The sequence below is a fragment of the Nerophis ophidion genome, linkage group LG20 (assembly GCF_033978795.1).
Source record: "Nerophis ophidion isolate RoL-2023_Sa linkage group LG20, RoL_Noph_v1.0, whole genome shotgun sequence".
Lineage (NCBI taxonomy): Eukaryota > Metazoa > Chordata > Actinopteri > Syngnathiformes > Syngnathidae > Nerophis > Nerophis ophidion.
Window position 1 is genome coordinate 10,179,613 of NC_084630.1, and position 16,151 is coordinate 10,195,763.

At 38.7% G+C, this 16,151-nt stretch overlaps 1 protein-coding gene across 1 annotated transcript in view; it reads left to right on the forward strand.

Moving 5' to 3' along the window:
• The first annotated feature begins 1,600 nt into the window (after window positions 1–1,600).
• LOC133538706 (phospholipid-transporting ATPase ABCA1-like) overlaps window positions 1,601–16,151 on the forward strand; it is a 114,451-nt gene continuing 99,900 nt past the window's right edge. Inside the window, exons 1-2 of the mRNA XM_061880420.1 lie at window positions 1,601–1,782; window positions 11,170–11,278. Coding sequence (XP_061736404.1) covers window positions 11,213–11,278 — 66 coding nt within the window. The 5' untranslated portion in view covers window positions 1,601–1,782; window positions 11,170–11,212. The remainder of the gene's footprint in view (window positions 1,783–11,169; window positions 11,279–16,151) is intronic.

The window sequence follows — 16,151 nt, forward strand, 5'->3', positions numbered from 1 at the left end:
AAAATCACTAACAGGGCGGACGCAGAGAAACACATTTTATTTCTAGAGACTCCGTACCTACTGTCAAAACTCTAAAGACCGACTGCACAGTTCCTGTCTTCACCATAAAAGACCTGTTTCATCCTGCCTGTGCTAACAAAATAAGAGTCTCAGAAAGCTAGCGTGCACAAGCTAGCAAGCTACGGAGTTTGATGCCAATGTATTTCTCCCCCGCCCTCAGCGACCGCTTTCTCACTTGCTTGCCCACCCGCACACTCACTGACGTCACTCACCTGCTGCCAGACATTAAAGGGCCACACACATATGCTACTCTCATAACAAAGTGTTTAAAAACCAGTATGCAAGTTGGACAAATGAGATGCCAAATCCAACCACTTTCATGTGGTATTGGACAGAAAGGAGGACTTTTTTTTTCCTCCATTTGAAAATGTGGGTGTTATCATCATTACTGTCTAATTCCAATCAATGCAAGTCATCAGAATCAGGTAATACACCAACTTATATTCTTGTCTTCATGAAAGAAAGGAATCTATGTGTGTTAAACATGCTTGTATTATCATTAAACACCATTAACTTGTTAACAAAAATGTCTCTTTCATAAATAAATAAATATAAATTATAAATAGGAATGAGGTAGATCTCCTCGACTTGGTCAATTGAAAAGTAGCTCGCCTGCAGAAAAAGTGTGAGCGCCCCTGGGTTAGAATGCATAAAAAACAAGAGTTTGTCTCACATAAGGAGAGTAAAGTATATGCAAAATTCACTTGTTTAGAAAAAAACCCTCCATCCATCCATCCATCATCTTCCGCTTATCCGAGGTCGGGTCGCGGGGGCAACAGCCTAAGCAGGGAAACCCAGACTTCCCTCTCCCCAGCCACATCGTCTAGCTCTTCCCAGGGGATCCCGAGGCGTTCCCAGGCCAGCCGGGAGACATAGTCTTCCCAACGTGTCCTGGGTCTTCCCCGTGGCCTCCTACCGGTTGGACGTGCCCTAAACACCTCCCTAGGGAGGCGTTCGGGTGGCATCCTGACCAGATGCCCGAACCACCTCATCTGGCTCCTCTCGATGTGAAGGAGCAGCGGCTTTACTTTGAGTTCCTCCCGGATGGCAGAGCTTCTCACCCTATCTCTAAGAGAGAGACCCGCCATTAGTGGAGGAAACTCATTTCGGCCGCTTGTACCCGTGATCTTATCCTTTCGGTCATGACCCAAAGCTCATGACCATAGGTGAGGATGGGAACGTAGATCGACCGGTAAATTGAGAGCTTTGCCTTCCGGCTCAGCTAAGGCCTTCTTCACCACAACGGATCGGTACAACGTCCGCATTACTGAAGACGCCGCACCGATCCGCCTGTCGATCTCGAAAAAAAACTCGAGTTGAAAAATAACATCTAAGGACAGGAGATTGCAATTATAACTCCCTTGCATGTACTGCCTAATTAACCCCTCCACCTCCAGAGAGCGCAGCAAATGAAGCGATTGAGGCGCCAGAAAGGGGACGCTGGCCCTTTAAGAGATGTTTTGACTGGGCACGTGCGCTCCTTATATGGCAGCTCTTGGTGACCGATAGTTACCTCAGATGCTGCCCGCTTCTCCGCATCAAGCCGGGGTATAAAAACCTGCTGGGGGGCGAGGAAGTGTTTGCTTTGACTCAGACACCCAACTGCAGAGCTCCGCTACGGAGGAGGAGGAGGTGCCGCCGTTTTGACTCACTTTTTATTCCTTCGGAAGGGTCATTTTATTCATGAGAACGGAAAGAGGATATTTAATATTAAAAAAAAAGGTTAGTGAGTTTTAATTTGGGTGTGATTGGAACTAAAATGCTCTGTATATCACAGTAAAATATATGTATATTGTCACATTTCACATTTGTTTTTGGTCATGTGCAGTTTGAGCGATAATTGTCGAAATTATGTTTGCTGCGAAGCGTCTTTGGACGAAATACATCACGCTGAATCGATATGATAGTGACATAGTTTTTTTAAGAATGACATTAATATTCAAATCTGAAATATTTTCTTTGTTATCATTGTAAACATTGTGTGGTGGTAGACAATGAAATATTGCTAATATCCGGTATGAGGCTTTCAAAATAAAATGGCTTGTAAACATCTAGGAAAAAAATTTACAATTAGAAGGAAATAACTTTTGCATTGGCTTGATTTAAATGTTTTTTGCTGGATTAGGTCGATGTCGGTGGTGGTTTATGCGCTTTAAGCGTTTTTAAGGCGAAAGGCGTCGTTTCCTGTGGTCGATGACGCATGCGTGGGTAATTACATGCGAGATGCTGAATGACCGATTGTTACCTCGGATCAAAGCATATTAAAAAAATGTTGTCTTTGTTATTGTTTTGCTTTCAAAGTGCAACGATGCATGTTGCAGAGCACCGCGGCTCTTATATTACTGTCATTGAAAACAGTCACGTTCATGCAGTGTTTTGTTTTTTTAAAGGATGAAGCGAAATACATCCACATTTGGCCTAAATAAGCTGTTACTTCATAGCATTGCTTGAAAGAATGGACTGAATGAACTTGCTCGATTAAATGTGACATAACACGTGTTCTGCAATTGATGGTAAACAAGTGTAAAATTAGACGTTCGGCTTTGTCGCCACTAGGGGCGCCCTAGCTCTGCACCATTCGTGTCCAATAAAGGAAAACAAAGACGTCTAATGTTTGCATGAATGACATGACGGCCACTCGGTGTTTGTTAAGTGACTTTTTTTTAATCAACAAGTACGTTGATGTAAAAGAAAAATGAAATTGAGATGGACTCCAAATCCCCGTGCAAAACAAAGATGATGTCATGTTTTGTGCCTCCACATGAAGGTGCTGAAGAGGTCCTTCGTCACAATGTATTGTATGGCAGAGTGGGTGGAAAATATAGTGGGTAATAATAATAAAGTCAACATGCATTGATGTGGTGATGGTTTAGATCAAGGGTGTCAAACTTGTTTTTATTGAGGGCCACATCATAATTATGGCCGTCCTAAGAGGGCCGCTTTAATTCAAGTGACGGACAATCTAAAATAATGTGGCGGACCACTTTGAATGAAGTGGCCCCTTAAATGATGTGATGAACCACATTGAATGACATGTGGGGTCAGTTTCAATTCTGTGACGGATCACATTGAAAGACATTGCGGGCCACTTTAAATGTGACAGACCACGTTAAATGATGTAACAGACCACATTGAATGACATGGTGGGCCAATTTAAATGTTTTGACGTACCCCATTGAATGACATGGCGGGCACTATAAATGTTGTGTTGTACCACATTGAATGACATGGCGGGTTACATTGAATGACATGGCGGGCCACTTTAAATGTTTTGACGTACCACATTGAATGACATGGCGGGTCACTTTTTAAATTATGTGGCAAACTACGTTGACTTACATGGTGGGTTACATTGAAAGACATGGCGGGCCAATTTAAATGTTGTGTTGTACTACATTGAATGACATGGCGGGCCAGTTTAAATTATGTGACGTGCCACGTTGAATGAGATGGCGGGCCACTTTTTAAATTATGTGGCAAACTACGTTGACTTACATGGTGGGTTACATTGAATGACATGGCGGGCCACATTAAATGTCGTGACGTACCACATTGAATGACATGGCGGGCCACTTTTTAAATTATGTGGCAAACTACGTTGACTTACATGGTGGGTTACATTGAATGTTGTGACGTACCACATTGAATGACATGGCGGGCAAAGTTAAATGTTGTGACGTACCATATTGAATGACATGGCGGGCCACTTTTTGAATCATGTGGCATACCATGTTGAATTACATGGTGGGTTACATTGAATGACATGGCGGGCCACTTAAAATGTGACGTGCCACATTGAATGACATGGCGGGCCACTTTAATTTTGTGATGTACTACTTTGAATGACATGGCGGGCCACTTTTTGAATTATGTGGCATACCACATTGAATTACATGGTGGGTTACATTGAATGATATGGCGGGCCACTTTAAATTATGTGACGTACCACATTGAATGACATGGCGGGCCAATTTAAATTATGTGACATATCACATTGAATGACATGGTGGGTTACATTGAATGACTTGGGGGGCCAATTTAAATGATGTGACATACCACATTGAATGACATAGCAGGCCAAATTATATGATGTGAAGTACCACATTGAATGACATGGCGGGCCACTTTAAATGAGGTGACATACCACATTGAATGACATGGCAGTCATATTTAAATGATGTGACGTACCACATTGAATGACATGGCAGGCCACTTTAAATAATTTGACGTGCTACATTGAATGACATGGCGGCCCTCTTTAAATTATGTGATGTACCACATTGAATGACATAGCAGACCATAATAAATGATGTGACGTACCACGTTGAATGATATGGCAGGCCACTTATATGTTTTGACGTACTACATTCAATGACATGGCGGGCCACTTTAAATTATGTGACGTACCACATTGAATGACATGGCAGGCCAATTTAAATGATGTGACGTGCCACTATGAATGACATGGCAGGCCAACTTAAATTATGTGTCAGACCACATTGAATGACATAGCAGGCCAAATTATATGATGTGAAGTACCACATTGAATGACATGGCGGGCCACTTTAAATGAGGTGACATACCACATTGAATGACATGGCAGTCGTATTTAAATGATGTGACATGGCAGGCCACTTTAAATAATTTGACGTGCTACATTGAATGACATGGCGGCCCTCTTTAAATTATGTGATGTACCACATTGAATGACATAGCAGACCATAATAAATGATGAGACATACCACGTTGAATGATATGGCAGGCCACTTATATGTTTTGACGTACTACATTCAATGACATGGCGGGCCACTTTAAATTATGTGACGTACCACATTGAATGACATGGCAGGCCAATTTAAATGATGTGACGTGCCACTATGAATGACATGGCAGGCCAACTTAAATTATGTGGCAAATCACATTGAATGACATGGTAGGTTACATTGAATGACATGGCGGGCCACTTTAAATGATGTGACGAACCACATTGAATGACATGGCGGGCCGTTTTAAATTACGTGGCAAACCACATTCAATGAGATGGTGGGTTACATTGAATGGCATGGCGGGCCACTTTAAATGATGTGACGTACCACATTGAATGATATGGCGTGCCAATTTAAATTATGTGGCGAACCACATGGCGGGTCACATTAAATTATGTGACAGACCACATTTGTGACGCATACGCAAGATAACAATTTGATACTAATAACGTTCCACACTGAAAATTCAAAGTATGTGGGGACCATTTTGAAATTTTTTTATTGTATAAAAAATAAAAATAAAAACAGACAATTATACTTACAGACAGAAGTGAGGGTCAACTTTGTGTTATAAGTAATAAAGTGTATTATTAGCTATTAATGTCAAAATTTCAGCTTTTTCTCATTACGTTACGTTTTTTTGCTCTTTTTTTGTACATTTTTACTGTTTTTTTTATTGACCCCTATAATAATTAATAGTAGTACAATTGGCATATATATTACAAAGCTGGCCCAAACTTGTTTCTTAAAATATATAAGTAATGTTTTGAGCATTTATTTACAAAATGAAAATATATTAATCAGGCAGATGCATAATTAATATTTTTAGTTTGCAGTCTTTGGCGAAAAGATTTGAACACCCCTAAATTAACATATATTCCAAATATTTTTTGTTAAGAATAAAATGCTTGCTCCCCTGACTAATGATTTTAAAAGCAAGTATTTTATTCATCAATGTATGCATAAAAATATATTAATAATCAAATGCATAGGGGTTTGTGTAGTAATATCATAAGGAGATTGTACATTAAAATTCATATATATTCACTGGAAAAAGCGACCCTCAATAAAAACGAGTTTGACACCCCTGCATGAAATGAAGGGTTTCAAAACAAATTTCCTTGATGGCCACATCGCAGTTATGGCTGCCTTCAGGGGGCTACATGTAACTGAACATCAATTTATTTATCACCTCATGGTCTTATAACAAAACTGCCCATGCATTTAATAACTAACAAACTGATGGATAACTTGCTTTGAAATCCAAAATCGTGGCAACGTATCTTGTTGCATGATCAAATAATATTAGGTTTAGAGGAGCTGCAATTGTATAAAGTACTGTGTCATCTTTTGAGTATTTTGAGTGCATTAAATACACTGTTGTTTATTGCTGTTAATTGGGTCCACGTCTGACCCTGGTCAATTAATTAACGAGAAGTATGATTATAAATTTAATATTTCCATAGCCACAAAAACAGTTCATCTTCTACATTTTCTAAATACAGTTTTTAACATTATAAAAGCCCTCTAAACATAAGATAACACCCTCATAGTGCTTCTCGCTGAGGCTGAGCCAATCAGTGGCCACGATACTGAATTGCTCGTTCTGAGTGATTTAGTGTCATCCATTGGCCAATACTGAGTAGTATTGGCCTCTACCGAGGATGTCGTTGTGGTTTGTGCAGTCCTTTGAGACACTGGTGATTTAGGGCTATATAAATGATCCACTTTGGACTGGACTCTCAAGGTCACGTTAGATCCACTATGGATTGGACTTTCACAATATCATGTTATATCCGCTCGACATCCATTGCATTCGGTCCCCTGAGGGGAGGGGGTTTGCCCACATATGCGGTCCTCTCCAAGGTTTCTCATAGTCACTGCCACCAACGTCCCACTGGGGTGAGTTTTTCCTTGCCCTTATGTGGGCTCTACCGAGGATGTCGTTGTGGTTTGTGAAGCCCTTTGAGACACTGGTGATTTAGGGCTACATAAGTAAACATTGATGGATTGATTGATAAATAAACATTGATTGATTGATTGATATTTTTAGTCCATCCATCCATCCATTCATTTTCTACCGCTTGTCCATTCAGCCATTTAAAAAAAAAAAAAAAGCTTAATTTAGGCCAAAAAGTAAAATATCCTTAATATGTATCTTTGAAGGTTTTTATTGGTTAGAGGCAATTTTTGTTAGGGAAAATCTATAGGCTCCGTGATGGGATTGTTGAATGTGATCAAAAAGGATGACATCTTTTAACTAAGTTTTATTTTTAAAACTTTAATATAGCTTGTATCAATGCTGGCATTTAAGCAAGCTAACAGTTAAACATATCGAGCTTCATTTCAGACTCCGACATCCAAGTAGACATACATTCACATACAGTACATAAAACAAACGAAATACAGTATAAAAGGCATTATCACATACTATTTAGCAGTGCCAGCAACTTGAGGGTTGCAGGTTCGACTCCCGCTTCTGCCAACCTAGTCACTGCCGTTGTGTCCTTGGGCAAGACACTTTACCCACCTGCTCCCAGTGCCACCCACACTGGTTTGAATGTAACTTAGATATTGGGTTCCACTATGTAAAGCGCTTTGAGTCACTAGAGAAAAAGCGCTATATAAATATAATTCACTTCACTTCACTATTAAAAACAGTGCTTGTGCATATTCAGTAAAATACATCTGATAAATAAATAAAAGCAGCAAAAAAAAAAAATAATAATTACATATATAAATATACATATATACATATATATATATATACTTTATATATGTAACATAATATATATATGTATATATATATGTGTATATATATATATGTGTGTATATATATACATATATATATATATATATATATGTAACCGGTGGTCTTTTCCTCTACGTAGTGTGGATTTTATGGAACACGACCGACACCATGGGTTGCTGCTCAGATGCACTTTACTGATAATACACAGAATACAACTGTCGTCGATAACTTTTTGCCATTGTCGAGCCCCTCTCCCGTTATCGTAGACAAAAGGCTGTATTACGTACAACAGTGAAATAAAAAAACAGCTGATAATACGCAGAACACAACTGTCGTCAATAACTTTTTGCCGATGTCGAGCCCCAACACCAGGGGTCGGTAACCCGCGGCTCTGATGTGGCTCAGCTGCATAATCGCCGACTCCCCTGATTGTTTCGGGGGGTTTACGGATTTTGGTGCCTCTCCCGGACATCACCCGGGGTTAACATTCTCCGATTTTCACTCGGACTACAATACTGAGGACGTGCCGTGATGGCTTTACTTTTAACATGCTATCTGCGTGCCGGCCGGACGCATGCACCTCGCTGCTTCTATCGTCACACGTACGCGATTGCAAGGCATATCGTCAACAGCCATACAGGTTACACTGAAGGTTGTGATACAAACACTCTTACGGCGTGGCAAAGTGGGAGAGTGGCCGTGCGCAACTCGAGGGTCCCTGGTTCAATCCCCACCTAGTACCAACCTCGTCACGACCGTTGTGCTCCTGATTAATGCTGGTTAACGCCTTGCATGGCAGCTCCCTCCATCAGTGTGTGAATGTGTGTGTGAATGGATAAATGTGGAAGTAGTGTCAAAGCGCTTTGAGTACCTTGAAGGTAGAAAAGCGCTATACAAGTACAACCCATTTTACTAATATGCGCCACACTGTGAACCCACACCAAACAAGAATGAAAAACACATTTCGGGAGAACATCCTCACAGTAACACAACATAAACGCAACATAATAATTACCCAGAATCCAATGCACTCATGACTCTTCCAGGCTATATTATACAACCCCGCCCACCTCAACCGACGCACTTTCAGCTCTCACAGCAATTATTTCACCATCTATTTATTATATTGTGTACACTTAACTGAATAACACATCATTTTACATTAAACAGCAGATAAAAGAAAGCAGATAAAGTGATTGGACCACAACAAAGAAAATGCCTAATTCATAAGCATTTCATTTCTTTTTTTTTGTTCTAAAAATGTATTTTACCTAGTAATTGAACGATAATCTATTAATAATAACCCGTGGTTATATATATATATATATATATATATATATATATATATATAATGATTTGTACCTAACATAATGATTCTTTATGAATAGTATTTTTTTTCAACATTGTTTTACAATTAATACAATTTTAAACGGTAATAATAACCACGGGTTATTATTAATAGATTATCGTTCAATTACTAGGTAAAATACATTTTTAGAACACAAAAAAGAAATGAAATGATTATGAATTAGGCATTTTCTTTGTTGTGGTCCAATCACTCTATCTGCTTTCTTTTATCCGCTGTTTAATGTAAAATGATGTGTTATTCAGTTAAGTGTACACAATATAATAAATAGATGGTGAAATAATTGCTGTGTGAGCTGAAAGTGAATTGAATGACTCAGAGAAAACAAATGTGAATTGCCTACGCCCACAGGTCATTGTGTTGTTTGCTCATCCTGTTGCTTTTTGTCGCAACGTGTTTTACAGTAAAAATGTTTGTTAGTGTACTTTGCTTTCAAGCAGAAAATCGATGCAGCTCCCAAAACCTCAACTTACTATTTTGATGATAGGAATTAGTTTTAGTGGAGAAGATGATCAAATATTAATGAGTTTGTATTCGAGGAGATGTTCTGTAGTACCAATAGAAGCAGACTAATGATTGGATTAGCCCTCAAGTAAATAATCAACACGCTATTTTTTTCTCTGCCATGTTTGAACATCCTTTTGCCCCGGACATAGTTTTGCTGCCGTCGCACTCTGTGTCGCATCCAAAAATGGGCCGCATCAACATGAACAGTTATTTCTAAATAAAAAAAAAAAAACACATTTAGATGCATCAGAATATGCAGTGTATGTTGAACTTGTTCCGGGAAAGACATTTATTTTTATTTTTTTGGTAATGGAATAAAACAAACCACTGATGAAATCACCATTATGAAGTATGATGAGTGATGCTTTGATGTTTCCATTTCTATAGACCAGGGGTGGGCATTACGTCGATCGCGATCGACTGGTCGATCTCGGAGGGTGTGTCAGTCGATCTCAAGCCAGGCATTAAAAAATAGACATAAAAATGAGCAATCATCAATCGTACCAAGACTTCACTTTCGTCAGTTGTTTGACATTCTCGGCACCCGAGGATCTTGTGAGATGACGCTGGCTGCAGCGAGCTCATATTTAAGAAAAAAATCACTAACAGGGCGGACGCAGAGAAACACATTTTATTTCTAGAGACTCCGTACCTACTGTCAAAACTCTAAAGACCGACTGCACGGTTCCTGTCTTCACCATAAAAGACCTGCTTCATCCTGCCTGTGCTAACAAAATAAGAGTCTCAGAAAGCTAACGTGCACAAGCTAGCAAGCTACGGAGTTTGATGCCAATGTATTTCTCCCCCGCCCTCAGCGACCGCTTTCTCACTTGCTTGCCCACCCGCACACTCACTGACGTCACTCACCTGCTGCCAGACATTAAAGGGCCACACACATATGCTACTCTCATAACAAAGTGTTTAAAAACGAGTATGCAAGTTGGACAAATGAGATGCCAAATCCAACCACTTTCATGTGGTATTGGAAAGAAAGGAGGACTTTTTTTTTCCTCCATTTGAAAATGCGGACGTTATCAGCACCACTGTCTAATTCCAATCAATGCAAGTCATCAGAATCAGGTAATACACCAACTTATATTCTTGTCTTCATGAAAGAAAGGAATCTACGTGTGTTAAACATGCTTGTATTATCATTAAACACCATTAACTTGTTAACAAAAATGTCTCTTTCATAAATAAATAGATATAAATCATAAATAGGAATGAGGTAGATCTCCTCGACTTGGTCAATTGAAAAGTAGCTCGCCTGCAGAAAAAGTGTGAGCGCCCCTGTTATAGAAGGACTTCACTATTGCAGTTATTAACAATGTGTGAAAACGTGACTTTAAATGTTTGCAGAGTACTCTGGCACTTTGTAAACAGAATGTTCTTTGCACTTGTCCCCCCTTGTTGAACTGTCACGTGACCTTTGGACGCCGTGGACTTGAAAGATGTTCAAATTTTGCCGTGCTCGGCTGCTTGCTTCACTCGAGTTCTGTCTCGCACGCGCAACTGTCTGGGCTTTCTGGGGTCAAATTTGATAGGTGAATATGTCGTCTCGTCTTTTTCACAACATTGTATTTTCCCCAGCGAGCCTTTTTTGTATTTAATTATTCCGTTCTGAATGACTTCTACTGATTTATCGGGTTACTGAATTGTTTTCGCTCCAGTTTTAAGCTTCATACCGCCAACTCTTGCTTGTTTTTGTGGCTTTGCAGTGAGGAACTGGAGCGTGCTCGGTGAGTTTGGGAAGACGGCGTCATGGCGGTCTCCACTCAACTGGGCTTACTTCTTTGGAAAAACTTCACGTACCGAAGACGACAGACTGTAAGTCGGATGAATGTGCTTTTTTTTTGCAATTGTTGTAGAATTTACACACTTAACTTTACATACGCTTTACCAAAGACAATTTATTTTCCCAAAAAGAATGCCAATAAATTATATTTCTGTCAGCATTACACATAGACCAATTTAAAGGGGAACATTATCACAATTTCAAAAGGGTTAAAAACAATAAAAATCAGTTCCCAGTGGCTTGTTGTATTTTTTAAATTTTTTTTCCAAATTTTACCCGTCTCGGAATATCCCTAAATAAAGCTTTAAAGTGCCTTATTTTCGGCTCTCTGCGAAGACACTGGCCATTTCCCTGTGACGTCATACAGTGCTGCCAATGTAAACAAACAATGGGAATACCACAGCAAGATATAGTGACATTAGCTCGGATTCAAACTCGGATTTCAGCGACTTAAGCGATTCAACAGATGGTTGGAGTATGAAAATATTGCAGAAGAAACTGAAGCTATTGAGCGAATAGCTATTGACGCTATTCATAGCCATAGCATGGCCGAATAGCTGCGTTAGCATCGCCGGTAAAATGTGCGGACCAAACGATCAGGACTTTCGCGTCTTTTGACACTGGAGCAACTTAAATCCGTCGATTGGTAAGTGTTTGTTTCGCATTAAATGTGGGTGGAAGGAAATGTAATATAGTTGCAAATGCATCTGCAGGTTATCCATACATCTCTGTACCATGTCTGCTTCAGCACCGCCGGTAAATAGTATGTTAGCATCGATTAGCGTAGCATGTTAGCATCGATTAGCTGGCAGTCAACATCAACAAAACTCACCTTTGTGATTTCGTTGACTATTGTTGCAAATGCATTTGCAGGTTATTCATACATCTCTGTGCCATGTCTGCTTTAGCATCGCCAGTAAAATGTGGAGACACTCTGGCACATTCAATGGGGGTCTGGCGGAAGACACTTTCGCATCTTCGGGCCAGTGGTGCAACTTGAATCACTCCCTGTTAGTGTTGTTACACCCTCCGACAACACACCGTCGAGGCATGATGTCTCCAAGGTTCCAAAAAATAGTCAAAAAAAACGGAAAATAACAGAGCTGAGAGCCGGTGTTTGTAATGTGTTGAAAATGAAAATGGTGGGTGTGTTACCTCGGCGACGTCACATTCTGACGTCATCGCCTACAGCACGATAAACAGAAAGGCGTTTAATTCGCCAAAATTCACCCATTTAGAGTTCGGAAATCGGTTAAAAAAATAGATGGTCTTTTTTCTGCACCATCAAGGTATATATTGACGCTTACATAGGTCTGCTGATAATGTTCCCCTTCAAGCACTAGTTTGTTATCACAATATATAATTATTATAACGCAGATAAACTTTAAATTTTGCTTTGGTGTTTTATACCCTTGTAATTGGAAGGTCAGTAACTTTGAATTATCATGAATAATTAAACAAACAAAAAGAAAAGGGACGCGCAATAAGGATTGAAATGATCAATTCGATTAGAGAAAAGCTTACATTTGGATTCTGTTACGTCAATTAATCATTTAATGAGTGTAACCAGACCGCATGGAGTTTCCGGAACTTTAAATACACGAACATACTAGGGGTGTGCCAAAACATCGATACTACGATATATCGCGATATATCCTCTTGCGGCACGTTATCGATACACGGGCGTCAAATATCGATATTTATAAACATAAACATACAGCCGTTTTAAACAGATTCGCCCACAAAAACCTGTTTGATTTATGGAGTCACTACTTCGAGCCTCCACATTATGGCACTCAGCATGAGTAAGAGTGAGTCTAGCGCAGAGTACTCTAGAGTACTCTAGAGTACTCTTTTAAAGGAAAGAAGAAGAAGAAGAAGCAGCAGCAGATGGAGGAAATGGCGCCCACTTCGGCTTTTACTATACAGACAACGGAACAACACTTGATAAAGAGTTCGCAATCTGCAAGAACTGTCTCGCGAAGGTCAAGTACACGGGCAACACACCGAACATGCACAGCCATCTTGTCCGCCATCATCCTGAGCTTGCCACGGAGGAAAGGACGAGTAGCGACGCTAATGCTAACGTTTCTGTTAGCCAGCCTACAATCAACACCGTATTTAAAGCAAAGCTCCCTTCTGCATCCCCCAGGGCTGCGAGCATTTCAAAGTCCATTGCTTGCTTTATTTGTAAAGATCTTAGACCATATAGTATCGTTGAAGACGAAGGTTTCCGCCGAATGCTACATACACTGGAACCAAGATATGACATACCCCGTCAAAAATACTTCACTGAAAAAGCTAACCCTGCGTTGTATGCAGAGACGAAAGCAAGTAAGTGCAAGTTAAAATGTGTTCTCAGGTTTTCATAAGACCACCCAGTTGTTGATAATGTAATGCACTGACTAAAATGTTTGTTTTTTATATACAGTGAAGTGCCAGTTTTCATAAAACAATTTGATTTTAATTGTTAAGCTCTGATGTGTCCATGATTACATAGAAGTTCAGTAGCACTGAAATGCATATTTTTTGCATTCATTTTGTTTTTTTAATAATTTTAATTTGCAAATATATTTTGGTGAAGTGGATTCAGTGCAGTCAATAAATTTTGAATTTCTTCAGTGACACTGAAATCATGATGTATCCTGGATGAAATTTCTTTCAATACATCGATTATCGCATAATCGTTGTATCGTGGGCAAAATATCGTGATATTATCGTACTGCGAGGTACCTGATGAGACCCAGCCCTAGAACATACCGTATTTTTCGGACTATAGGTCGCAGTTTTTTTTCATAGTTTGGTGCGACTTATACTTAGGAGCGACTTATGTGTGAAATTATGAACACATTACCGTAAAATACCAAATAATATTATTTAGCTCATTCACGTAAGAGACTAGACGTACAAGATTTCATGGGATTTAGCAATCAGGAGTGACAGATTGTTTGGTAAACATATAGCATGTTCTATATGTTATAGTTATTTGAATGACTCTTACCATAATATGTTAGGTTAACATACCAGGCACCTTCTCAGTTGGTTATTTATGCCTCATATAAGGTACACTTATTCAGCCTGTTGTTCACTATTCTTTATTTATTTTAAACTGCTTTTCAAATGTCTATTCTTGGTGTTGGGTTTTATCAAATAAATTTCCCCAAAAAATCGACTTATACAGCAGTGCGACTTATATATGTTTTTTTCCTTCTTTATTATGCATTTTCGGCAGGTGCGACTTTTACTCCGGAGCGACTTATACTCCGAAAAATACGGTAGTTTCCGCACGGCCAATGAATGAGAGCGGTGGTGCATGGGTGCCGTGATTGGCGTGGCAGCGAACAGCGGATATTTGTATATTGTACTATATTTTGTATAGTGTTTTGTATATTGTACAGGATTGCTTATTATTTTTATTGGATAGTAGTGTGTTTATTATCATTCTTATTTTTCTTTTCTTTATTACCTATTGTGCAATTTATTTAGACAATAAAGTCCATTCTATTCTATTCTACTTTATATTTATTTATTTTTTGATATTGCACACATCTTTAAAGTGAAATTTTAATGTTGATGACGTGTATTTATTTAAAAAAATGAAAATAATTGCAAGTACAAAAATGGTTTATTTCAACTCTTTTCCCTAAAATACACATTGAGGCTATTAAATGTGTTAGTTGATCAATTGAACAAGCAAATCGGTTGATTACTCTATTAGTAAAATGAATTGATTAACGTGGACCCCGACTTAAACAAGTTGAAAAACGTATTCGGGTGTTACCATTTAGTGCAGTGGTCCCCAACCACCGGACTGCAGCCCGGTACCGGGCCGTGGCCCGATTGGTACCGGGCCGCAGAATTTTTTTTAAATTAATTTTTATTTAAAAAAAAATATATATATATTAATATATATATATATATATATATATATATATATATATATTAATTTTTTTTTTTTTATTAAATCGACATAAAAAACACAATATACACTCACAATTAGTGCACCAACCACAAAAACCTCCCTTTTTCATGACAAAAACGTCCCTTTTTCATGACATAGGGAAAAAAATAAATAAATAAATAAGGACAAATACGGGATAAAAATAAATTGAACAATAGGTAATAAAGAAAAGAAAAATAAGAATTTAAATAAACACTACTATCCAATAAACATAATAAGCAATCCTGTACAATATACAAAACACAATACAAAATACTGCACAATATACAAAACAGTATACAAAATACTGCACAATATACAAAACAGTATACAAAATACTGTACAATATACAAACATCTGCTGTTTGCTGCCATGCCAATCACAGCATTCACGCACCACCGCTCTCATTTGCGCTCTCATTCATTGGCCGTGCGGAAACTACCCTATTTTTCGGAGTATAAATCGCTCCGGAGTATAAGACGCACCTGCCGAGGTGCATAATAAAGAAGGAAAGAAAACATATATAAGTCGCACTGGGGTATAAGTCACATTTTTGGGGGAAATTTATTTGATAAAACCCAACACCAAGAATAGACATTTGAAAGGCAATTTAAAATAAATAAAAAATAGTGAACAACAGGCTGAATAAGTGTACCTTATATGAGGCATAAATAACCAACTGAGAAGGTCCCTGGTATGTTAACGTAACATATTATGGTAAGAGTCATTCAAATAACTATAACATATAAAACATGCTATATGTTTACCAAACAATCTGTCACTCCTAATCACTAAATCCCATGAAATCTTATACGTCTAGTCTCTTACGTGAATGAGCTAAATAATAGAATTTGATATTTTACGGTAATGTGTTCATAATTTCACACATAAGTCGCAGCCCTGGCCAAACGATGAAAAAAACTGCGACTTACAGTCCAAAAAATAAGGTGTATTTATTTTTATTA